General features: G+C 38.8%; 1 protein-coding gene across 3 annotated transcripts in view; it reads left to right on the forward strand.

The window, feature by feature from the left end:
• Positions 1-26,644, forward strand: part of MDFIC2 (MyoD family inhibitor domain containing 2) — a 101,454-nt gene that overhangs the window by 70,681 nt on the left and 4,129 nt on the right. For all 3 annotated transcript variants that reach the window (XM_023620089.2, XM_070238612.1, XM_070238611.1), the window contains one exon: positions 19,042-19,263. In XM_023620089.2, coding sequence (XP_023475857.2) covers positions 19,042-19,263 — 222 coding nt within the window. The remainder of the gene's footprint in view (positions 1-19,041; positions 19,264-26,644) is intronic.

The following is a 26,644-nucleotide window of genomic DNA, read 5'->3' on the forward strand; positions in this document are numbered from 1 at the left end:
GCTCCAATGGCTAAAGTTTAAAATCCACAGATAACATAAAAAGCTTCACCTTAACTCCCACAGTCCCTTCTCTCTCTCTCCCCACAAAGCTCTTTTATGCTCTGCTAAATACTGTTTTCCATCCTTCCATGTTGAACTGTGTACATACCTCTATTATCCACTTATCACCTGCTATTGAAGTTGTCTTAGTGCCTGTCACCTCACTGAAGAGTGAACTCTGAAGGCAGGGACCAGGTCTTATTCATCTTTCTGTGTCTACCAGCAGTTAGGATATTTACTGGAACTTCTATAAATGTTTCCTGAACGAGTGAGTGAATTATTGATTGCTGTGTTGCTCTGAATTCATCTGTTAGATTGGATATTTTTTGGCATTTTCTGAGAGATCTTTTTTTAATGAAGATTGATGAATTCACATGATTACCATACTCTTCCATACAGAGATGAATTCAGGATTAAGGTGCTATGTTTCACATGAACTCCTTCAAATTGTTTTAAATTACATAAGCCTCATATTGATGAACAACTTGGTAGTTGGTGATGGAACAAAGATTTGATACCACGATTTTTAAGTCCTAGGAGGGCGGCCTTCTTTCCACTAGCACCATTTGTCTAAATTGGGCTCATTTTAAAGTTATTTCAACAATAGCACCACTATATATCTTGAACTGTAAAATAGCATTGCCGCAGTACAAGCCATATACTTAGATAAAGAGGGAGAAACTGAGGCAGAAGCAAATGGTATATTTTTTTAAACATCAATCTAAAGGACTTTTGTTCTTATCACTAAAATATATTTTCCCTCCATTGTTTCATCTTCATGGATTCAAGAAACACCAAACCTCTTTTGATCCAGAAGAGAAACAAAAGTTTCTTACAAATGTGTATAAAGAAGTTGGAATTAGGCGTGCTCCTGGCATCTTCACTTTTTACAGAGAAAAGTATTCTGAAGCAAGGAGAACATAAACAGTATACACTGACTCTTGACACACCATTGCTTTCTTAAACTAGAATAATAAAAAATTTGCAAATGAACAAAAGAGTGGGAGGTAGATATCTGATTTACAATGTTTTTGAGATAAAGAACACTATAAAAAAAGATCAATGTGAATAATAAAGCATTGTTAACTGAGTCGTGACACTTCTAGTGACGACTTCAACAGCAGAACTGCAAATGAGCACCTTGTGCCACTTTCAAAGTGGGAGGAAGACATATAATTAGAATTCTTACATTGACGAGAATTCAAGAAAATCTGGGGAAAAGTTTATTGAAAAAACATATTGACATATCAGTATTATAAATTACTTTCTCTTATGAAACCAAAAAAAAAAATCTTTTGTTGGCTAGCTCATCATGGCACAAAAGGTGTTTCATGAAAAGACATACCTGCCTTGAAAATCCTTTTCTTACATTGAAAAATATCTACCATATATTTATTCTGTAACTTTCCCAACATGCAAGCTATATTAGAGAAATATATTTTCAAAACAGTTTTAATCTCCATTGTCTTGAGTGCACGTATCAACATTGTCATGTCACTTATCGAAATCCTCATGGAAACCTTGTATTTAGTCAAAACTAATGAATCTGTTTTAACACCCTTTACGAAAGTAAAAGAAGATATAATATTATGTTTTCACTTAACATACATTTTCACCCATCTCCTTTCTTCATTGGATGGTTAAGGGGGAAAAAACTGTAAAAATTACGGTGATGTTATCAACGGCAGTGTTTTAATAGAGAACAGAATTGGAAATGGCATTTTGCTGAGTGAACTTCTAAATGAATGAAAAAAAAAAAAAAAACAGAAGGGTGAATTTTCTCCTGACGTTTAACTCGAGTGAAGTCTCAGAGGATAGATTCGCAAGTGTTGAAGGAAGCTCTCTAACTGACCCCATTACTGCCTCTGGCACTTGAGAAGGCAAAGGGGCAGTTGTAAAGTCAGACAGTGAGCAAGCATGGCGGAAATTATAGTGTGTTGAATGAATCCTCTGCAGGGTGCTCTGCTATCTTCAGAGAACACACTCATTAAGTGCTGCCAACAAGAAAACTAAGCGTTTTTCTTTATAAAAAGTGCCACCTTTTATGGAACATCTGGAGCCCATCCAAATGGCTTCCAGAATAGGTGATAGAACATAATGAAGCAAAAAGGCTCAACCATTGAGGCTGCAACATCAGCTGCAGCATGGAGTCATTTCTGCATGTGAACTGGGGTTATCCATCTGCCATTATCATGTCCTTGGAAGATGGAGGAAGAATGCAATGTGTCTGGTCCATGTCGAGTCCTTAGCTGGGACTTTGAATCAGTATGCCAAAGCCCTATTTACAAACTTAGAAGAAAATATCTTTTGGCTATTTCCTGCAGTTTACTAATTCGGTTTTATCCACACTCAATTATTTTCCCTCTGCTTGTTAGTAGTGATAAAGATACACACGGGGATTGGGGTTCTACACCTACCTGGTGTTTCCTACAGCGTCCGTTGTGATCAAGAATAAAGGTTAAGATACAGGGGAAATATACAAAGGCTATGGATGCTGCACTCTTATACATATCCAATGCAGAGAGCAAATCAGGTTTTAGTCAAGAAAGAAAGACAACCACAAGGAGTGGGGGGGAAAGAGAGTACAAAAGTCAGATTGACCAAGTGCTGTCAGAGGAAGAGCACAATAAAAGAGGATCAAAGATTAGGTGTAAAACAGTGATAAAAACAAACTCCTCTCTGAGAAAAACACACTGAAAGAATCCACAGCAGCTAAATATTCATTTGTATGTGAATTAAATTGATTGCATGCAACCTGGTTCTGTTCTGGGATGCTCTTAAAATTGGGTAGTAGGCCGGGAAAGGAAATTTCTCAGACTTGAGTTTTTGAGTTGAAGCTGGGACAGGGCACCAGCCTTTAAGACTCGTTATGATGGCCCAGAGTACAAGAATTTGTCAATAGATTTCTCCTATTCTAGGAGGAGAGAATGTCGATCTTTCCGCATTGAGGTACTGCAACTAGTTTCCTTGAAGTCTAGAAAAGTACATTTTGCTCAGAAAGGAAAAGATGGAATCATTTCTAATTCTAACTGAAACACTTTCATAAGCATATATGGGCCCACAGTACTGGATACAAGTATTTCTATCAGTGCTCTACCCCCGTCTCAGCTGACTTTAAGGAAGCTGTGCAGAGATGGATGGTGGCAAGAGATAGGACTTCAGAGCTACAACAAACTGGGTTTGAGTCTTAGCTGTGTGACCTTGGGTAAGTTGCTTCATCTCTCTGAGTTTCAGTTCCCTTGTGGCTCATAACAGGTGCACAATAAATGAAAACTTTGACGCAAAGTGTCGTTTTCACATATTAACATCCTGAAGGAAATAGTCAGACTAAAAGGATAGTACAGAATAGTGAGACCCATCTGAAGAAGGTGGCACTTTGGCCATAAGATATGCCAGGTTTTCCATTGCTCTCTGTTTCATGTAATTTATTCAAAATTAGAAGTCTGCCCCTAACTCAGATGTATAGAATCAGAAATTCTGAGAGTGTGCCACAGCAATCTGTGTTTTGACAAGCACTCCAGGTGATTCTGATGAATGCTGAAGTTTGAGAACCTATGTATGTCCTTGGTTCCTAGGTATCTAGGTGTGATACTAGGTATGATCAAACAAGATCCAGGTGGGCTCACGCCAGCATGATGTATAAACCATGCGCATATACCAGTTAGACCCAATTAGCTGATCAACCATCAAGGTATTCTTCTGAGAGCAACCTTGACAATAGCAAATGTACTTCCTTTAAAACATCAGCGATATCTTCGGATGACTTATGGAGCTCTCATAGAGAAAAAATCCTCTTTCCAGTCTGCCACAGTTATTGAATTGGAATCGCCTGGTATATTTATGCTTGTTTGCATCACCGAGGGATGACTTCAAACAAAGTATGGCTGGCTCATTTCAGGTTGAAATATTCCATTAGCTCAGTGGTAAGGAAGCTTATGCAACCCAGGAGGCCCTACGGTTCCATCTTAAGTATTATTCCTTCAGAGCTTCTGTTACTGTTTTCAACCTTTTGAGCTTCTGCAAATGTATTTGGCATTCAATTAAAGTGAGATTAATCCAAAGCAGATGTAGTAGGAAAGAATCGCTTTGTTGAAAGCCTACCCATCCGAAGTACTAAATTATAAGCACAGACACAAACAAATCCATAAGTATCAATTATTTAAAATGCATAGTTTTATATAACTCACTTGACAAAAACACAAACACCAGTGAGCTGAAATGACCAGCTTTAGCTTTACGGCAACAGAAAAGTATTTCAGAAGCCAAGGTCCTAGAATTTCAGAGTCTTCATCTCCAGTCGCAAAGAGCAACTCCAATTTTACCCAAAATTCTGACTCTTAGTGCTCTGACTGCTCTCCTACCTCAGACCTTAGATGTCTGGAGAAAGAGGCCAGCAGAACTTCTTTGTCCTATACCCTCGGAGGGAGAGTGTGTAGAACATAAAATCACCTAGAGAAATCTAAGACATAAAGAGCAGCTGTGGTAATGGTTAATATTGTTGTTGTTATTTCCTAAGCGGGACAGAGCCAGAGAACTCACCTACTAGACTCACAGGACTTCAGCCAGGCTCAGTGATCCTTTTTCTAGGACACCCTAATTGATAGACGGTCTTAAAGTGGAATCAGGTGATTAATCTACCCAGCTGATGGGATGAGGACCAACACTCATCATCTCATTTAGCAGTGCCCTGTAAATACTGAAGACCGCCTTAACAATGATAGCTTGACATAATCATATGCATCAGAGTCCCAGGGAGTGGGACAACAGCCAAATTGCCTTCTCTCCCATCATACAAGATCTATCTCATTGCCTTTTTTCCTCCATTTGAACCTTGGCCTCATTGGGGATTTCTGACCAGCCATTAGTCATTAAGGGGAATTACATTGGTACAAAAATCAGGTTACAGATGGCCTAGAAGAGATGCCTGTGGGCAGTCTATCTGTTGACATGTTTGCCTCCTGTAAATAGAGCACAAAGTCCCCAAAGGCGCAACCATGCCTCACTCATCTTTGTCTCTCCCGCACATAGCACAGCAGTCAAGAGGAAGGATTGCAGCCTCCAAATGCCTACATTCAAATTCTTGCTCCACTCTTTACTAGTTTAGGAATACAACCATGAATAAGGCACAGCCCCCTTCTTTTCTAAGCTGCGTTTTCCTCACTAGGAGAACTGAACTTATAAGACCTTCCTCAGTGGGTTACTGTGAGGATTAAATGAGAATTCATTTAAAGCACTTAGCCAGAGCTTCTCATAGTGTGAAGTGAATCTTAGCTGTCATTATTGTTATTATTATAGCAGGTGCTAAATGAATGAATGAATGGATGAATTGGTGTGTAGGAGATGAAAATAACTGACATCTACGGTTTATTCCACATCCAAAATTCTATAATACTATTCAGTTTCCAAAGAACTTCATACCTGAAAACTTCTTACCTGGAAATATTTCACCAGTGCTGGCTATTATTGTGCCTGTTTGGGATGCGATATAACACAGGGAAAGTGCATAGGAGTAGAAGCTAGAGAACCAGAATTTAAACATTTCCATACCTACCACTTAGTAAGCTGATAGATGTCTACATTCATTCAACCTTTATGCCGAGCATTGCACCAAGCTCAGGATACCAAGGGATAGGCCGCTTCCCTCATAGTGGGAAAGACATGCTTATAACAGAACGCCATGGAAGCATAGAACTGACCTTCTATTTAGCAAATCAAGGAAGGCTTCAGAGACGGTGAAATGTCCATGAGGGCAGGAAACCGGTTTCATTCATCTCCATCTTCCCCGTACCTGGCAGGATTTCCAAGTACAGTAGCAATTGACAAACAGTTCTTGTGTAAATAAAATATCATTGCCTCTGAGTCTTGAGTCATGATTCGGAGTCCAGAGAGGTGAGACAGGAAGAAGGGAACTCTAAGCAGAAAGAATGATTCTTGTAAAGGGCATTCACAAAATTGGGAAACGCAAATGTATGTGTGTGGGAGGGTGCTGTCCGGAGGAAAAGAGCTGCAGATCAGATGAGATTGTGGCTATGAAAACGCTGTGTGAATTGCAAGTGCTGTACAGCCTTGTTATTATTGTGCTGGTCGCTGCCCTCCTTCTGACCTCTTTAGCATCCCGCATAATTCTGAGATGGGTTCCTCACTCAAATATTCACTAGCTCCAGGGCCTTCTCCAAAATGCCCTAGTTTTCTCTTCCTCCTTTCTTTATGAAAATATTTTGGAGAATCACTAAAGAATAAAGACCTACAATACTCACCTTCATCATTCCTTTCATTAAACAAAGGAAATACTTATAACACTTTCCAAAGACTACAGCTATCAATGCATCAGTGTAGGCACACTGACCACTCCAGCCACTAATGTTTCCATTTGACCGTCTTGGTTTCTAATCTATATCATCACATTAGTACCTTAATACACTCATTTTAAAGATCCCTATTTTTAACTTATTTTGAAAAGGAATATTTCTTCAATGAAGAAAAATGTTTTTCTTAGCTTTTATGAAGGCCTTTTCCATTGAAATGCTCATTTAAGAAAACTTGCAAGATTCAAGAAATTTGGAAAACACGTGCTCATTACAAACATTTGGAAAATTCAGAAAATACTTTCGTGAGTGGAGGTTTTGTCAGAGAATCTTTCTTACATGTAATTTCCAGGTTACCGCCATAATGAAGAATAAAAATTAATGATGCAAAGATTGCCTTGTACATTACACCCAGACACCATCCTAAAAGGAGACCCGACACTGCCACACATTTCTGGTTTCTGGTTCTGTCGCCATTCGTCAGAGTTAGTTCTGAATGCTGAAACTCACCTCAACGCTTTCATTGTAATTTCAATTTGGTACCAATTGATGGTTCCTCGGGACAATAAGTCATTCTTTCCTTGCCTCAGCTTCTTAAAACTTCCACTCCTAATCTTATTTTGCTGTCTCAGGAAGTGAAAATATGACTTCAAATAATTTTTTCAAGAAAGGTTTTGTTGGGATTTTAAGAGTAGTGTATTTTCTTCTGACCACATATGATGAGAACACCTTACTGTACTTTCACACAGAAGACAAGTTGACTGAGGATAAAATTATCAAGGCATAATCTTATTCCCTCAAAGTTTTAAAAATGTCGCACCATTGTTTGGCATTTAATTTTGTGCAGGAATAATTGGGTGACAACCTCAGGACACTTCTCTTCCATGACCTAGTTTTGCTCGTCTGGGTGCTTGAAAATGATCTTTATTTTCATAACTCAAATACTTTCCAGGACTGTGGGTCCCTTTTCACTAAATTTTTAGCAGTGAGGTACACACAAAAATTGTTTCTACTTAGAACATACACTTCAGGATTATCTTTGAACAAAGTTTATATTTAAATTGTTTTGGTTTTTCCCTCTTTAGAAAACTCTTTATGTCTTGGGTAAGATCTCTGTGCCCTGACCTCTAGATCCACCATCATTTTTATCATTATAACTTTAATACTTTGTCCTTTGCTTTTTAACCATGGGAAGGGCTTTCACACTTGCTCTCCACATTACCATTGGTATTTTCTGCAGTGTCAATTCTGTGTTTTACTGCCCCTAATTTAGATTTTAATTCTGTAATTACAATTTTGACTTCTTCAGAATCTTTCTTACTTCACCGTGTCCCTTTGGATCTATCCTGTGGGTTTTTCATCTCAATTTTTTGCTCCTTAAGATATCTCCTCTTTTCTTCAGAGTTCTTTGTGCAACCTAAGGAGAGCCTCAAACAATTTTTGAAAATCTTCTTCTGTTTATTGTAACAAACTATATCTGGATTGGTGAGAGTGACAAAAAACTGTGGCTCTCTGGTCAGATCAAAAAGCATACCTCTTCCAAAAAGGTGGCAGCCCAGTTTTCTGGTGATTTCTGAACCAGGAAGAGGGGACACAAAGGATGTTCACCTCACTCTCAGCAGAGCCAGACTCATGGGATTCTTCAGCTCACTTCTGATGGGTTTGATATGAAGTGTAAATTTTTCCCAGACCCACGTTTTGTGGATGTGAGCATTTTTCATTTTCTCTATCGTCAGAGGTGTTATAGGAGGAAGCTAGAAGAAAGAGTATCAAGGAATGCTGTAAAGACTATTTTAAACTTGGAAGCCTTGACTGCAATGACTATTTGACCTTTGGAAATAATTTTATAAAACTTATCATTATTAGTAAATGAAACAAATGAACACTCTTTTATAAAGGAGACTTTTTTTTTCCTTGAAATGGCCCAAACACTTCATAGAATTGTCCTGTTATTTTTAAGACCTGAAATTTTAACCTAACTTTGTGCTAGCTTGTTTTAACACTCTAAAATATATTCAGAATAGTCTACCTTAACAGGCTGGAAGGCTGAATATTTTATGCTTGGACAAAGAGCAAACTGTAGGTCTTTCGCCAAGCACAGTCAATGCACTTGAGTATGGGTTACCAAAAACGCTGGAGATTTTTTTTTCTATTTATTGTTATAGCTCAAATCCTTGTGTCTCTGGTAGGCTTTAAGTGACATAAATATGCATTTCCATCTGCACATCCTTGTCAGGAATAGTTCTGCTGGGAGGTGTTACGCCACCCAAGTACTTCCAGAATAGAGTCTGTTAATCCGGTTACCACTATAGAAACTCAGAGGAAAAGTCTACTCAGGCCACTACTGCAGCTGCTGTGGCTGTAAATGTTCCAGCAACCACACCCTGGGTACCAATGCAAGCATAAGAAAATTGAATTTTCTTCAGGTGAAGAGGGATGTAGAGAGTTGAGTCTATTACTCACACCAGTAGTCTCCAAAGTTTTTATTGTAAATCTTTGTCAGTAAAAAAAGGGGAAAATAGCAAGCCCATCTTATGTATATGTATATGCACACACACACAATGGATACATATGCTGCTGTATTAACTGCTATATACATTATAAAATATGAAAATACCTACAATGTCAGGATTTTAAAAAATAATAAATGTAGATAGATGCTCCAACCCCGTTGGATAGACTGGTACCTTCCCTAGGTATATATATGCCACTTTGGAGACCATTGGGCTAAACTTTCACCAGATGGTCCACCAGGAAAATAGATCTTAAGCCCCCAGTTAGGCCTTTGATAGATTCCATGATACATTGGGCACACGATGGGCAAAAGGAGCTGTGAACAAGCATGTGATTGCTTCTCCACTCACTTCCTCCTCTTACCTCTTGCCTCTTCCTTCTATTGTGGCTTGACTTCTGGCCTCTCCAGGGCCTCTGTATAGATTTATCCCTATCTTAAATTTATACAGGCATATCACAGATGGATACTAACCCTTCAAGGCCTAGAAGCCCACAGGGGGCCTGAAAGGCTGTCAAATGATATGTCACCTCAGAGCCCACATGACACAAAGACAAGAACCAGCCAAATAAATCAAATCCAATCATCAATCATCCAATAAATATTTTTCAACAAGAACTTATTGATCTATAAACACAGAATGTGTGTCTTTAACTGCCTAATTCCGTATAATGCAGGAGATTTCAGAATTACCCATGAATCTAGTTGTGTAACAAAATTCCCCAGGAAGGCAATGAATACGGAAAAAATCTTCTACCTCTCATGATGGTGAAAGACTATCTTTTCAGGTGTAGAAAATTGGAGACTTGAATCAAAATTCTTTTGGAATTGACAAAAATTAATTATTTTATTGTAAAACCTAGAATTGGCCAGAAAACAGCAGAAAAACTTCTCCCAATCACTGATGGTGTGAGTATATATTGACGTGATCTTTCTGGTAGACAATTAGTAAATTATATTAAGAGCTTTAGAAATTTGGTCATTAATTCAATAAATCCTTCCCTATGAATTCAACCTACATAAACAAATAGACATGTGAAAAGATTTATCAAAATAATATTTAATAATATTTATAATAGCAAAAATTGGAAACAATCTACATTTTTATTGAATGAGGTAATTGTTAAGTAATTTATGATATACCGTGCAAGAAATGCTAAGCACTTTTTGATTCCTTACTCATTAAGTACATACTACATCCCAGGCACTCTTTTAGGATATAGCAATTAATTAATACAGACAAAGCTTTCATAAAGGTGATATTTTAGCGAAGAGTAAAAGAGACATATACTCCATAAACAAGTAAATAAATGCAAAAACAGTTTCAGAATACTGAAAAGCACTACGAAGACAATGAAACTGTATGTAATAGAAGTGGCTGGCGGTGAGGGGTTGGGACCCTCATATACAAGGATTTCTCAAGAACAGCACTATTGGCATTTGATAGCATATTCTTTATAGTTTTTTGGGGGGAAGTGGGGGCGTTCCTGTATATTGTAGGATGTTTAGCAGCATCCTTGGCCTCTACTCACTAAAGGTACCCACGCCAGTTATGACAACAAAAAATGTCTCCAGCCAAATGTCTCCTGGGGGGCAAAATCTCCCCTGATTGAAAACCATTGCTTTAGATTTAGTGCAAGGGAAAGCCTCTCTGAGGAGGTGACATTTGAGCTGAGACCTGAGTATGTTTTTAAATAATCTTTAGGATATAGGGAAATGCTCATGATATAATGGTAACATATAATATATTCAGTAAAAATCCAACATTGTTTTTGCTTTTAAGTCTCTATCTAGACAGACATTGTAGCCCAATGGGTAGGTGAATGGACCTGGACCCAGGCTGCTTTCGTTAAAATCCCAGCTCCAACACTTACTGGTTGTTTGACCTTAGGTAAGTTACTTTACTTCCTTATGCTCTGGTGTCCTCAACCAAAAACTGAGGATGACACTACCACACAGGGTTGCTGGGTATTAAATAAGTTAATACATGCAAAGGTCCTGGAAGAGTGAGTAACATATCTTGGAAGCACTATATATATGACACATATGTAATATATTATAATTAGAATATATATTCTAAATATAATATATATTATATATAATTCCAGATCTGATATATGTACACCAGATATTTCCATTTCCTTTTGGAAAACAAATACAATAACGTGTTAATAATGGTAGAATTATAGGGGATTTTATGTGTCTTTTTATATTCTTCACAGTTTTACAGATACAAATGCAAATGTTGCTTTCAAATAAAAATAAAAATCAATATGTATTTTAGCACAAAAGAGAGAATTTTTAGACTTGCACCAGGATCAACTGGCATAGCAAGCGTGGGGGAGGAAGACCGATGGAAGATGGTGCTCAGAAAACCTGTCCCAGGCAAAATGAGTCAATTGTCAACTGAAAGCCCAGACACCCCACATTCAATCTGTCAGTCAGTTCATCAGTCATGTGAAATTTATTTAACACTTGCTTTCTGCCAGACTCTGTGCTAGGTGCCGGGGAATTGAAGATGAATGGAGCATGCATTTCCTCAAGGAGCTCACAACAGAATGGGGAGAGAAATACATCCACAATCAAGCACAGTACAATAAACTGAAGTAGGGGCTAGAATGGGGATGTTAACTCAGGCTTCTTGGGGCTCACAAAGGGAACAATTAATTTCAACTGAAGTGGAGGACATTTCACACAGGCGATGACACTTGCGTTGGGCTTTGAGGGGTAAGTTTGGAAAACGGAATCATTAGTAGGAGTTTTGGTTTTGAGCAAACACATACGTACAGTGCTTCCTAATCAGATATCAGCAAGATCGATTAACCTGGAGAGAGCAAAGTCAGAAGGGACAAAGGAGTTACACCCTAGAAAAGAATCCTGATCTCTTAGCAGAGTGCCTAGTTTCATAAAGCAATTTGTGAATGTAAAGTTGAACTGTCATAGGAATTAGAAGACATAAGATCAAGTACTACCTTTGCCCCTTACGAGCTGGGCAATCTTGGACAAACCACTAAATTCTCTGACCTTCCATCTACTTCCTCATTCATATAATAGTGATAATAATACTTTGCAAAACTGTTGTGAGCCTCAAATGAGATAATGCAAGTAAGAGACCTTAAGTGACATTCAAATAGTTGGGTTGAATAAATTGTGATGGTTTTAACATAATAGAGAATATTTTGAACAATTATAGTTTAATTTTTAACATTTATATTTTAACTTTGACAGTAAAAAAAATTCAACTGTATATGTAATACCAATTGTGCGTGAGTTTATAGCCTGATTGGCTTCATTTATTTTTTTCAGAGCCCTAAACCTATCACCAAGCCAAGTGCACCAAGCTATAAAAACCGCTAGCCAGTTCTTTTTCCTGAAATAACATAATCTTTATTTCTTGAGACACTTTATACAAACATTAAACTGAAGGTAACTGCATAAAAATGAAATGGAGGCTCATAATTGCAAACTGTTTTCATGTCTGAAGAAGATTCAACCACCTCCTAGGAGCGAATTACTCCTTGTTACAGCTTAGGATCTGGCTATAAAAGTATATCACTTAGCCTATGTCTGTCTACACTGCAAAATATAGTCATGAGCAGAAAACTGAGGTAATTATCTAGAGGAGTTAGGCCAAAAAACCCATTTCAGACCCCAAAGATCAAAGTTGCTTTGCAGATGTCAAGGAAGCGTGGGGAGGGGCTGTGTTCGCCCTTCTTCTCTTAGTTCTTTCTTATCATTTAATCCTTTTCACCTTGAACACTCACTGCTATTATTTCTGGAGAAATAATATTCTTTTGCTTTTTTTCTCTTTTTTTGAAAGAAGATTTACTAAGGCTGATGGAAAAGGCTTAACGTGTCCTCTTGTCAGGGCCCTTGATAAACATTCCATCTAACATTTTTTTGAGGCAGAGTTTTAGTTGAAGTGCTGCAGAAGACAAATTAAAGCCACGATATATAAAACTGCAGCTTTAACTTGAAAGTCTTTAAAGGACATCTTCCAACCAGAGCTGGCATTTGAAAACTAAAGAAAAAAGGTGCAATTTATTTATCTCCTTTATTCCTCTTTCCCCTCCAAAAAATGAATTAAATGAACCCAAGATTTTGTTTTGTCCAATCTAACTAACAGGATGTAGAAATGGAACACTCCATGAATTATTTCCATTCATTTCAAAAAGGTGAGGATATTTTAGGAAGCCTTCATCCCTCAGCTTGAGAAAATTATCCCATTCAGTTTCCAAAAAAGAAAATGTGGGTTTCTTCTTTTTGAAAACACAGCTTCTTTGAGTATCAATGACCTTTCTTTATGCTTTTGTCAGTACCGAGAAATTCTTACCTTCCCAATTTTGTTCTGTCTTTAGCCATAGTATCAGTTCTCAAATTTTGCTTAACGTAAAGATAATAGTACTCTACATAGCTAGAAAATGTAACTCTAGTTCTTTCCAATAATTCCCACCATATTTGATCATGTTGAATGCTTTCCCATATTTTGTGTATTGTGTTGTTACTTATCAAGCTTTGGAGAATACAGTCCATATATTCTAATAATAACAACAACAAAAAACATTTCTGACATTGGTGTAAACTTTACAAACTTTACATACAAAGGAAACAACTTTTTTTCCCTCTACAGTGTCACTTCAATTAACTACTTTTACTAACCATGATTATTTATTAGTGGTTTGGTAGAGTATACCTTGAAATGTCACTTGTCTACTTTGATCTGATGCCAACTATATATAATTACAGTATTAAATTCTAAGCTAGAGTATAGTTTAAATGCAAGGAAAATATAATTCACCATTATAGCTTTAAAAATGGTCCATATATTTGAAATACACATTCACATTAAGTGTTTTGGCGTAGAATTAAAATTAAAATCACCCTGCCTTAATAGCTTATCTAATAATTTTCAAATAGGCTTCCAGAGTTTACCATTCACAAGAAAATCTTAGCAACAAACTACTTTTTTCAAAAGGCAATTTGGCAATAGAATGGATAGGTTACTTGAGAACGTGAGACTAGGAAAATATTCAGGTAATAATGAGCTATTAACATTTTGTGTGTGTGTGTTGCTTTGCTTTTTTTTTTTTTTAACTGGTTACATTATCAGAAGAATATTGCTCAAAACATCATTTTGACTATAATGTATAAGATGTCTTGGGGAGGGTTGTCACTGTAGTTGAGACCAATGGCTACTGAAATAGTCCAGACTTGAGCACACAGAGAATTACACCTGAGTGATAGTGATGGGAATGAAAAATCAGAAATAGACTTATGAGATATTTAGAAGGAAGAATAAATAAGAACTGGTAAATTATTGGGTGGAGGGATGGGACAAGTCAAAGATTATTTTTAAGCTTAGGAAACTGGAAAAAAACAACACAATAAAAAGAAATTGAATTGTGAATTGCCTAGGGATATCCAGAGTTACCTAGTCTGGGGAGAAGAAGGAGGGGATAAGTAGAAAGAGATATAACAATTGTAAGGATTTGGCCAGTATCTCAAATAAAATATCCAGTAGTCAGTTACAAGATGGACACTGCAATTCGTGATGACCATGGGCCTCTTGGGGACCAAGACTATTTGTCATTCTTGTTTGAGTTCCCCTGCACCTTGCACAGGGCTGTGCACATTGTTTACGCTCAGTAAGTTTGCCTGGCTGGCTGGCTGACTGACTGACTGCACAGAGATTCAGGGGCCAACTTCAACAAGAAAATAATTAAGTTGTGAGTGTGGACAAGCACAACCTTCAAGGGTGGGGTACAAAGCAAGGAGCTGAGAGGGGGCCGGCCCTGGGGCCAAGTGGTTGAGTTCGTGAGCTCCACTTCGGCGGCCCAGGGTTTCACTGGTTTGGATCCTGGGTGTGGGCATGGCACAGCTCATCAGGCCACACTGAGGCAGCATCCCACATACCACAACCAGAGGGACCTAAAACTAGAATATACAGCTATGTACTGGGGGGCATCGGGAAGAAGAAGAAGAAGAAAAAAGATTGGCAACAGACATTAGCTCAGGTGCCAATCTTTAAAAAAAAAAAAAGGACAAAGTCTTGAGGAATAAATATAATGAAGGAACTGGAAGAAAAAAGAAAACCAATAACAGAGACAGGGAAGGTCAGTCAGAGAATTAAACCAAGAGAGAGAAAGGGGAAGGGAAGGGACGGGAAGGAATAAACAAGAATGGAATCAGAGGAGCTGGGAAAGAAGAGATGCTACTTATTCATAATTTGAATGCATTTATATATATAGAATTAAATAGAGAATACATGGATGCAAAAATTACAGTCACATTTAGTGAGCAAAAATGAAAATCATTAAAATGTTTCCTTAATAACTTAAAGTAAATAAATTAATAGCTCCTGTCACATTGATTCATCTATTGCATGTGGGTACTCAATAAATGTTAATTGAATTAAATTAATAACATTTGCTCAATGGTAATAAAATATTAATTAACTGTCTGTCTTTTCTGTTACTTAAGTTTATGCCCATTGGTTCTGCAATTACCTCCAGCCCAAACATGAATTTTCTATTTCACTGATCTTCAAGATACACTTTAATTTTTTTCCTAAGAAGTATAGTTGAGTTTCTAATTTTTGTCCTAATTTTGGTGGTTTTTTTCTGTTGAAAAAAATTATTTTCTCTAAGTTAATGTCAAGAACTATGTATAACATCCCAAATATAGTTTCACGAGTTCCTTATTTAATTCCAAAATAGTTTTCTCTGCAGAAGATGTGATTCCACTTTTCATGTGTTTCTCCTTTTAGCTTATGCTACTTTATAATACTTTGGGTACGATGTCAAATAACACCGCAAAAGAAAGAATCTGGGGAAATTATTGCTAGCATTCCATCTAAAAAAGATGGAAGATGTCAGCAACATTCACCCAAAAGTTGTGACTCACTTCAGATGTCAGAATTCTGGGTTGAACAGACTGGGTTCTGAAATGTGTGTATGTCAGATGATTTTCTAATGAGCAACAGATAGTTCCTACTGGGTAACGAAAAAAATAAAAATATAAACAGAGATATAGAATTAAAATAACTTTATGAATGGCAGCTTAACTTCTCCGTAAAATTCTCTCAGTACAAGCTCAGTGTCTCCAAATGGTTGCTTAATGTAGCATACCACTTACATTCAAAATGCTATACTTATAATTGTTGCAAAATTAAAAAGAGAATCATATACCACTTGGCTGTATACTGTATTCTCCGCATGTTCTTACATTCCAGTAACCTCTATCCAACTTTTTTTTTGTTACTGAATTACTTTGTGCAAAAGCAATTTAAATTACATGCAGCCTGACTACGTGTGATAATTTGAACTGATTGTTAATTAATTCTGTAAGTAAATAGCTGCTGCAATCTCTATACTCATCAAGGGTTCGTTATCTATCAGCTCTTTCTGAGCTGCTCTTTAATGTACGGTATAAAACGGCTGCAACTGAACAGGCAGGGTTCCCCGAGTTCGCAAGAAGGTAGTCTTGCTTTGCAAAGACTGTTCAGAGAAAGACGCATCTGTAAAGCTGAGCTATTTGCAAGGCTCAATTTTGGTAGGTGACATATCATTGGATTTAGAGTGAAGAGCAGTTTGCTGATGAGCAGTCTCAGCAGCTAGGAAGCAGAGATAAAGCCAGGAACAAATCAGAGAAAATGTTGTATAATATAAAGGGACCAGGATAAGAGCAAAGCTTTTGGAATCCACTAGGCCTGGGTTCAAATCTCAGTTCTACCATTTCCTAATGAGGAAGTCTTGGGCAACTTATCTAAATAAACTATCTAAGCTTTGGTTACCATCATTCATCTGTTAACTGAAGATGCCAATTTATACATTTCCCATCTGTTCAAGGAGGCTGACAATATCTACCTCCTAGAGTCTTTGTAATGCTTAAATTAAATAAGGTACATAAGTGGTAACACGGAAATTGATAGAAAGTGCATGCAACTATGTGTGTGTGTGCGTGCGTGTGTGTGTAAAGGGGTTCTTTTAGTTTCAACCTGGGCGATTTTGCCCCATAGGGGAAATTTGGCAATATCTACAGACATTTTTGTTTGTCACCACCTAGGGTGATGGGCGCTACTTGTATCTCGTAGGTAGAGGACAGGGATGATGCTAAACATCCTACAATCTCCTCAAGACAAAGAATTATCTAGCCCAAAATATCAATACTGCTCTAAGTGTTCTAAGGCATAAATTGAATGGCTGTATGTGATATTAGCTGGTTACTGGACACTTCGATACACAAGTAAGAAAAATAAACTAATTATTATTTTTATCATCATCATCATTATATCATTAATTTGGTAAATCTCCCTTGGGTTACAGGAAGCCTAGAGTTTCCCAACTTGTTGAGCTAATTCTATCTACTCAATATTGTGTTAATTTCTATCAACAATAGATGTTTTCCTGAACCCCTATTTCTGCCAATCCTTTTTAGGGTGAGTCAAATCGCAGCTAAGAGATTGAAAGCCAGCAGCATAAGTGGCAGGGAACAAAAATTAAACATTGTAGAAAGCCAAAGCTGTTTGTAGGCTTAGAAGAGAATAAAAATGGCCTAAGACAATTGAGTATGCCATACTGTAGGCTCCTGTGCCCGTTCGGAGCCTTTGGAGAGTAATGATCTCATGAGTGGTTCCTGAAAATCACTGATGCACACAGCTCAGGGCCTGTTCTCTCTCCTTCCTCCACTTTGAAAAGTGGCAGTGGTTCCCAAATTTGTCTGCAAGTTTGCCCCACCTGGGGAGCTTCAAAAATCCCCTGGAATTGTGATCTAATCTGTTGGGAAGGGGTAGTCCAAGCTTTAACAAAATTTCCAAGTTTTTAAAAAATTTCCCGGGTAATTCTACTCTGCAGACAAGTCTGGGAATCGCTGCCCTAGGAGATGGGACCAAGTAGCGATTTCTATCTGCCCCAAACGAAGAAGCTACTTTTGAAAGGACAATGAAAATGGACTTGGCAAAAATATATTTCTTGCACTGAGCTGTGTAAGCATAGTCAAATCAAATCAGGTTGCCAATGTTATTATTTATTTCAGTCACTCAATGAACATTATTGAATTAACCAGGCGTTGGGCTAACAAGGAGAATGTATTCTCCAGAATGCATTTTTACCATCTCTTCATAGTGCTGCCGAGTCACCAGGACTGTTACTTGTTTTAGTCTTAAGATATCCCTGGGAATCAGTCTGGCTGTGTGTTTGAGAATACCTTCTGTTAACACTTTTCTTGATCTTAGGACTCTGTTTAATGAGTATAGATAAATTACAAATTAATTGCACCACTACCCACTCTGGTTCTCTAACACGTTTCCACGGCACACTTCTCTTTTACACACTCCTCAATACTGTAACTTAAGTGGTTATTTCTCTGCTGACTTGTTTGATACTTGTGAAAGCCAGGGACCACGTCCTCTTAGTCACCACCATACCCCCAGTGCCCGGTCCAGTGCTTGTTATATAACAGACCCTCAATTATTATGTAGGAATGAATGAATAAAGACGAGCGCTCTGGAAGACTCGAAGCACCTAGGCCTTCTCAGCCTTCTCTCTGCCCCTCCAAACCAGAATCTCAGTCAAGGACTTTGCTAGAGTTTCCCTGAACATCTCTAACAATTGTGCCAGGTGGGTCTACGGAAACCAAGCGTGTTCCCAAGAAGCACACTCCCAAAGCCATTTAGACTATCATCTGGAAAGAGACCTGGCAAATACCTCCTTTATACAGGGGAGGAAACTGAGGTTTATAGAAACGAAGAAATAAAACGATGTGATTGACATCACATACATTACCGAATAGTACTACCCAGCATTTAAGACCCTTTTGTTGCTTCTTAGATCCATAATACCCTATGACACGAAGCTGACAATATACTTCGAGAGTTTGTTGATCCAAGTGAATAAATTCCTTGATTCTCCCAACCCATCAACAAAAAGTCCACAGTAGAAATAAGGGTTACAAATTATTGTGATACATGAAACTTGTGTGTAAAATTTTGTGATTATTGCCCTCTTTTATTCTCACTTATATTTTCACTCAAAATTATCCTACTCAATAATGCTTTAATCTTTTAAATAAGACTTTATTCTTACCAAAGTCTAGAATTTGAAATTTTCTGTAAACGTCCATTCTTAGATCACTAGGTCATGTCAACTATCGTGGGTTTGTGTATGTGTGTTTTCTTTTCTCATCTAGATACGCAGCTCACAAATGAAAAGCATGCAGAGGAGAAACCCATTAATGCTATCGTTATAAATTCAGTATCCGAATTCAATATCACAGATGGACCAGCCAAGGAAACCCCCAGTGAGAAAAAACTGTCAGAATCCAGCACATCACTGTCCTCCCTTGAAGAATGCCAAGCGAAATTCTCCTACCTCCAAACTGATACTTCAGTTCATCAGAGAGACACTGATGGTATGTTTCTCAGAATCAACCTTTCTCTAAACAAAGCTCCTCAACCCCCAGCCCCTGTAAGATCATCACATATGCTGTTACCAAAAAGAAAAGTCTTTATGAATATTAAACAGGAAGACTTCTATTTGAAAACCCTGGTGAATGACACATGTCAAGGTCACTTTGCAACTATGAGGTGCTTGGCAGATTGTTTGCTCTTGAAGCTGGGCATCAGAGGCAACGTGTTTTAAAAAGCTGGGGCGAGGTGTAATCATTCTTGCTATGGGGCTATGAAGTGGACAAAGAAAAACGGCAAACTTTTTTCTCTTCTCAGATCTGGGACTATTCAGTCCATGAGTCTAGGATGAGAGGAAATGAAGGGAGAGTGGAATGGTATTGAGATGCTGGAAATGTATAAATACAGACTGTATAAAATATCAAGATGCTTACAATAGCAACCTGTGAAACAGTGTTGGTTCCTCTAGGTAATATCATTTCCTCGGCATTCCGATCAGTGCAAACCTACACCAAACCATCCCTGTATACGACATCAAAGGCACATTCCATTTGCAAAGCCAATTTCAAACTGATTTGGTGCTATGTGATCAGCATAGTCAAGTTCAAAGTCATGGTCTCCACACCAAGGCATGGAATTGTACTCGGGTTAACTTTGCAGTAACCTTTACAAGAGACATAAACCATTCAAGAATTTTGTAGTGTTCAATATCTACATTTGCATTTAAAGAACGCTAGGAGTTTCCCAAAGGAAAATGTAATATGGTATAGTTTCTGGTTTACATTTAAATTCATATCCACTTTTTGAAAATCAAAAAAAAAATTAAATAAACTTTGTATAACAGAACTTTGGAATCACGTTAGTTTAACTCCTGGCTCTGAAATTTATTAGCTGTATAAAATTGGATAAGTTTTTCCCCATCTCTGAATCTCAGTTTCTCAGTTATATAATGGAGCTAGTAACACACCATAGGGTGTTTTGAAGATCAAATGAAATAACATGTGTAAAGCATCTAGTACAAAACCTGTCACATAATAGATATTCAATTTTTGCTTTTATTGTGATTACAGTTTTAGAAAGTAAGGGGAGAGAAGATTTCTAACATATGTTATATATGTGGTGTCTTGTTCAAATGTTGTCATGGATGCTTTTGATCAGAAGCTACAGACACAATTGCCTGTGGTTGCCAGGAGATAATATGAATAATAAAGTAAACTGGAAGTAAATAATAGGGATTGGTGAGGACTATGTCAAAGTGAAGAACATATGTCTCATCGAAAGGTCGATGCCTCTACTCAGCTCCAGCTGCTTGCTGCCAAAAGGAAATACAGGCCCAGTGTTGCCAGATCTAGAGTGTTATTTGAAATCTCCAAATTTTTAACTGTTGACATTAGTTCTATTCCTTTTATGAAGCTCCAGACACTCCCAACAACACACAGCTTTGGGCCAACTTTGGCCTGTAGGCTGCCAGGTTACGACCTCAAATCCAAGATGATTCGTAAGTTTCTGGCTTTATTAGAGTTTGACACTAATCAAGAAAACAGACAATACAGGAGAGTTCTCTGCAAAAGCATTCTGACGCTAGAGCATTTTATCAGATTGTATCAGGGACGCATGGATCTTACTTGCAATGGATCTTGGCCATAATGGTCCCAGCATTAGGAATTGCCATTGCATGTAGCCACACGGCACAACCCAGTGTCCCTCCACAACCACTCTGATTTGTTGTTTCAGGGATTCTGGGGAATGGGAAGGGCTGAGGCAGCTAGCATGATACCTGAACCCTTGTATTCTTAGGGAAGGGCCAAAATGACTACTCCATTCAAATGGCAACTCATATCCAGGAGCCTTCACATAGGAAAAGAACCAATTACTCTTTCATCAAAAGATCAAAGGAGATTCACGAGGATGGTTCAATTAGATTGTTTCCTTAAGGCCTGGGCTGAGACCAATAGGATGCAAAAAATTCCAGTTTTAAGCTGACGACACATGTAGTAGCCCATCCTTCATCTCCTCTGCAATGTAAAAAAAAACCAACAAAACACCGAGGTAAGAGTTTTTGGTACCTGGATAAAAGAAAGAGTGAAAAATCCAGATTAAGGCTCACAAATAGTGTTAAGAAACTCTCATTATCCTAAAGAGCAAACATCAAGGAAATCAAGAGTTAAGTCAGACTCACTTCCTTTTAGGGAAATTTTGATAGTAATTAATTTAAGGATGCAGAAATTGAGAGCTGGGGTCATTGTTCGTACTGAGATAAATACAGAAATATCTTTCGGGAACAGCAGGGGAAACAGAAGGGAAAAGAGAAGATTGCATCCACTTTCATGTAGTTTGTGGTTAATTTATTTTCAAATGTATAAATGAGTGCATAGGAATGCATGCTTAATTGCTAATATCTATTATTTATATACATTGCCCCACTTAAAACAGGATGGAAAAACCTCACACATGCAGATTTTGTAAAATGTGTTACATCCATTAGCACAGTTCATGGTGTGTGCTCTGATGGGAATTTAAAAGGATCTTTACTGCACATCACACGCTATGTGCTGCAACATTACTTTATTATGAAATTGTGGCTCATCCTGTGTGGTCCCTTTCCCCAATAAAATGGAAAAAGTCCACAGCACTGTCTGTGTCTCTGCTTCTGTTTCTGTGCTCTGATTGCAAAAGCATCCCCATGGATAATAAAACCAGGGATGCACACGATCTTAGAAAACAGCCTCCTTAAAAAGAATCCTGAGAGTAGACCTAATTGATGTATAATTTTGAATTTGAGACGCCTCAACCAGGTGGAAGAGGAAAATCATAAATACAAGATACCTCAAAAGAATAGTCTTAATTACACCATGGACTACTGAATAAAATGATTACATTTTCTACACTGTAAATTTCATACAATTAAATGCAATAGTGTCACCTTATAAAATGTTTCAATTTTATAATTATTTCAGTTCATTTGCTCAGAAAAAAACATAAGCACAAATTTACTAAGTATCACCCAAATCTAGTCATTCTAGTTCTAAAGAATTGACTAGAATGTTAGTTGTGCTTGTCTGAACTTAAATAGATCTTGACATATTTAAATAGCTATTAAAATTGATAACATCAGGGATGATACCCCAGCTAGAGAAAGGCATGAAGTCATACTTTATTTATTCCCATTCTACATTACAGAGGGTTTTTTTCCCCCAAAGAACATAATTTTGGGAGAGTGGGAACTAATTTTTATACTTTTTGACCAAAAACTTTTAGGAATCAGTCCGAGCCATTGTATCATGAATCTCATTATTACACCAAATTCTCTATGATAGCATGTTAACCACTAACATATTAGAATTCTGGGTTTGGGCCAAGTTCTTTTTTTTGAAGAAGAAGAAGAAGAAGATTAGCCCTGAGCTAACATCTGCCACCAATCCTCCTATTTTTGCTGAGGAAGACTGGCCCTGAGCTAACATCCGTGCCCTTCTTCCACTACTTTATATGTGGGACGCCTGCCACAGCATGGCTTGCCAAGTAGTGCATAGCTCTGCACCCAGGATCTGAACTGGCGAACCCCAGGCTGCCAAAGCAGAGCACGTGAACTTAACTGCTGTGCCACTGGGCCTGGGTCAGGCTCATTTTGCCTTTTGTTTTCCTTACTTTGTTTTGGGGTGACTGGAGGAGAGATTGTGGTTTATGTGGCGTCACTTCTGGAAGAACTATTTTCTCACTGCTTTAGACAAAGATTCCCAAAGCAGCTGGAGGGACATTTCTGGAGTTGAGGAAGGCTACAGGAACTACAGTGGGCAGCTACAGCTGTCTCTTGTCCCTCCCTCCTCCTAATCCCAGGCATCATGGGGTCAAGATGGACAGCTGGGAGGGAGAACTCGGGAATTGGAGGACCGTTTCCATGAGGCTGAGCTCAGGTGCATTTTTGGAAACTCTTTGCATTGTTACCTTTTCTGCTATAATTAAACATGATTCTTTCTAATGAGGCAGATTCTCTCTCTTAATTAGCCAATCCCCAGTTGTACATTTAGCACTTCTGGAGGCTGCATTAGTCCTTCAGTGTCATTAGGGCATCACTTAGCGCGTTACAGCCTGATGTCCTGAAGGTACCCTAGGGGTGTAAAAGGAAGTGAAACAACCCTAAGAGGGTTTTGTCATGGCTTCTTGCTCACGGCCAAATTCCACTTTGGCTGTATGGCCTGCAGGTCTTGGATCCATCTTAAACCTTCTTTAATCCAGTTTAAGAAAGTAAGAAGTGGGAAAGCGAGATGGGCTCTCTGACAGCAGCGATGAGAGCCTATGCCAGGATACCAGGTGGTTCCATAAGGGAATTTAATATACAGAGAACTTGTCACCAAGGTGTCAGAAGAGGTGGAAAGCCAAGTAATGGAACGGTGAGGCCACCCAGAACTCGGCAACAGGACAGCTCTGCCACCTCTTTCCTTCGTCCCTCCCAGTCGCTAGTAGGCCACTAGTACTGACATTAGCTCATAGAACACTAGTAACTAACCTTTACTGGACATACCACTAGTAGGCAGCATTAGCAGGAGCCATAGAGAAAAAGGCAGTCAAAAAGAGATAAAACCAAGGGGAAGATACAAACACTTCCTAAGACACCACTCAAAGCAGGGAGGCGGGAGGAGAAATACCCCAGGCTTTCCCTTCCTCCCACCCTTCCACTTCCTGCCACTGTCTCCTATCAGCTGAAGCCAGCCAGACGCCACTCGATGGAACCTGGAAGACAGACTTTAGCCGCCTTGGGAACGCAGAGCAGAGGAGGGTAAGAGCAGACAATGGAGGGAGGGCAGGATCAGGAAGCCTGTAGCGTCCTGCGCCATGCTCCAACGTGAATGGAAGAAAGTGTGAGAGTCAGGAAGGGCAGTCTGCTTCAGAGGTACGGGCTCTGGAGGAGACAGTTTGGGTTCAAACGACAGCCCCACCACTCCCAGTGTTTCTCAAACTCTCTGAGTCACAGTTTCCTCATTGATAAAACAAGAATAGTAATAGCACTCAGCTCAGGGTTATTTAAAGACCTATGTGAGATGTACATAAAGGGTGGAGGACCCCAAACTTACTTCACATGAAACAGTTGACATGTGTAACAATGGGAAAGAGAGCCCAAGCTTTGGATCCAGAAAGACTTAGATCTGAATCCTTGCTTCGGCACCTTACACTTGAAAGATTTGGGACAGTCAGTGATAATCTCCTAGGCTTAGTCCTTTCATCTAAAAAATGGAGAGCACTTTCTTTATATCTTATTGTTCATTTATTCATTCATTCAACAAAATATATGGTTTTCTTGTAACTAGGGTTCTAGTAGGGAAGAAACAAATAAACTAGTTTAATATCATTCTGTGGTCAGTGCTACAAAGAAAAAATAAAGCAGAGCGTTGTGAGAGTTTCAGCAAGGATGTGATTTAGAGGAAGGTGTTTTAAGCTAAAGACCCAAAGGTTGAGTAGGAGTTAGGTAAAGTTGTGAGGGTAGAGTATGCGACGCAGGCCAAAATAGAGCATGTGCAAAGGCCCTGAGCTAGGCCCATCCCAGGAGCTGAAATTTAGCCAGTGTGGCTAGAATGCAGCAAGTAAGGAGGAGAGTAGCACAGGAAGTCAGAGACATAGGCAGGAACCTGGTCACACAGGGTCTTGCTGGCTAGGGCAAGGATTTGCAACTTTAAGGGGAGAGTGAGTGGTTCTAAGTTATGATTAAAAATATCACAGGTGCTCATGAATTTGAGATGGGTTCATGCGGAAGCAGCATCTTAGACAGGAGGCTACGGTTGTTGCCCTGATGATGGCTGATGGTGCCTCGAACTAAGGTGGTGGCACTGGAGGTGGATAGAGAATACGAATTCCAAGTAGGAATTGGAAATCAAATCAGCAGAACTCTGCTGAGAATTGGATGAGAGGGTAGGATGAGGAATTAGAAATGACAAGAAGGAGTCCCAGTTTTCTGCCAAATTCATCTGAGTGTTCAGGAGCTGTTTCCAAGAGAAAAGCAGAGGAGGGCAAGGTTTGCAGACCATGGGGGTGCTAGGGAGATTCATAATGCAATTGGGCCTTGCTAAGTGGGGGATGTTTGAAGACACTGCAGCCGACATGTGGAGCAGGTGGTTAGACGCACGGCATACGTTTTCGTATGACAGAAGGAGTGCTAATCATGGGCTATGACTTTAAATATCCTGTTTACTAAACATTAAAGCCCCAAGAAATAGTGCAGGCAAGGGAAAATAGACCCTCTCAGGAGAAGGGGAAGTCTAACACTCTTTTCAAACAGTTGAAGATTTTCCGTCGAACCGCTTCTGTTCCTTTATGCAAACAAAAATTGGCCATATGCAAAACAGTTTTGCCTGCTCGGGTAGAATTATTTAATTTGTCTTTTAGGAAAAGCATGGGACACACTTGAAAGTTTGGAAAAATCTGTTTTCAATTCATTAATGTGGCCGTGTTTTTTTGGGCAAAGTCTCCACCTTTTATAACCAAATAAAAAGAACTGACTTATAAACAGAAAAAAAAATGGGCTCTATTCTCAAGTGCAAAATACAGAAGTGGAAGGAAACAAATGCCAATTTGGCCAAAGGATTAGGCCAAAATATTTTTTGGTAAATAAAATCTAGGGTATACATCAGAAGCGGAGCCCTCCAGAGCCGGCCAACTTGAGGGGACCTTGGCAAGAGGAACTGAACCAAAAGGTTATATGCCCTCAGGAAATTGTAAGGACATTTTACAAGCAGGTTCTTCACACTCTGAGAGGAAACACCAGCTCCTATCCTCACAAGTCACCCTGCACCCAACCCGGCTTAACCTCCCAACCAAAATCTCAACCTCGCCTCTACAAAGGACAGAATCTAGTGGCATCATTTTTAGATGCTCACTGCCTGAGGACGTCTCTTGAGCCTGGAGCCTAAGGGATCACGGAGTATTTGCTTGAAATATTTTCTACTGAGAAGCTCTTCCTTGCCAGGGGCTGCTCTAGTAGCAGTCTTGGCATTGGTAAAACTTGATGAGGCTTCATGCCCCCGATCTTTGACCACCAACATGCTCTCTTCAGAAATGCACAGGCAAAATAGAGTCTAGGTACTGTACTCACTCACTCCTGAATTTTTGTGGGTGGCTTGTGGCGACTTATGAAATATGGGTGAGTTGGCCATATGCTAGAAGCTGGCTCCAAGTGAATAAAATACACCCCGTCTGGCAAAGAGATGAGTACATACATCATAAAGGTATTATGGGATATGCTGCCTAAACTATAAATACTGAGTAATGGCCACAGCACCTGCAACAATATATGGCAATTAAAGTCGTCGTAAAAGTCATGGTGTGGTTCTTTACCACCATCTTACTGGGAAGAAAGGAAAGGAGGGTGAGAGGCAGTGATGGAGGGAGGGTGAGATG

The sequence above is a fragment of the Equus caballus genome, chromosome 16 (genome assembly GCF_041296265.1).
Source record: "Equus caballus isolate H_3958 breed thoroughbred chromosome 16, TB-T2T, whole genome shotgun sequence".
NCBI classification, from domain to species: domain Eukaryota; kingdom Metazoa; phylum Chordata; class Mammalia; order Perissodactyla; family Equidae; genus Equus; species Equus caballus.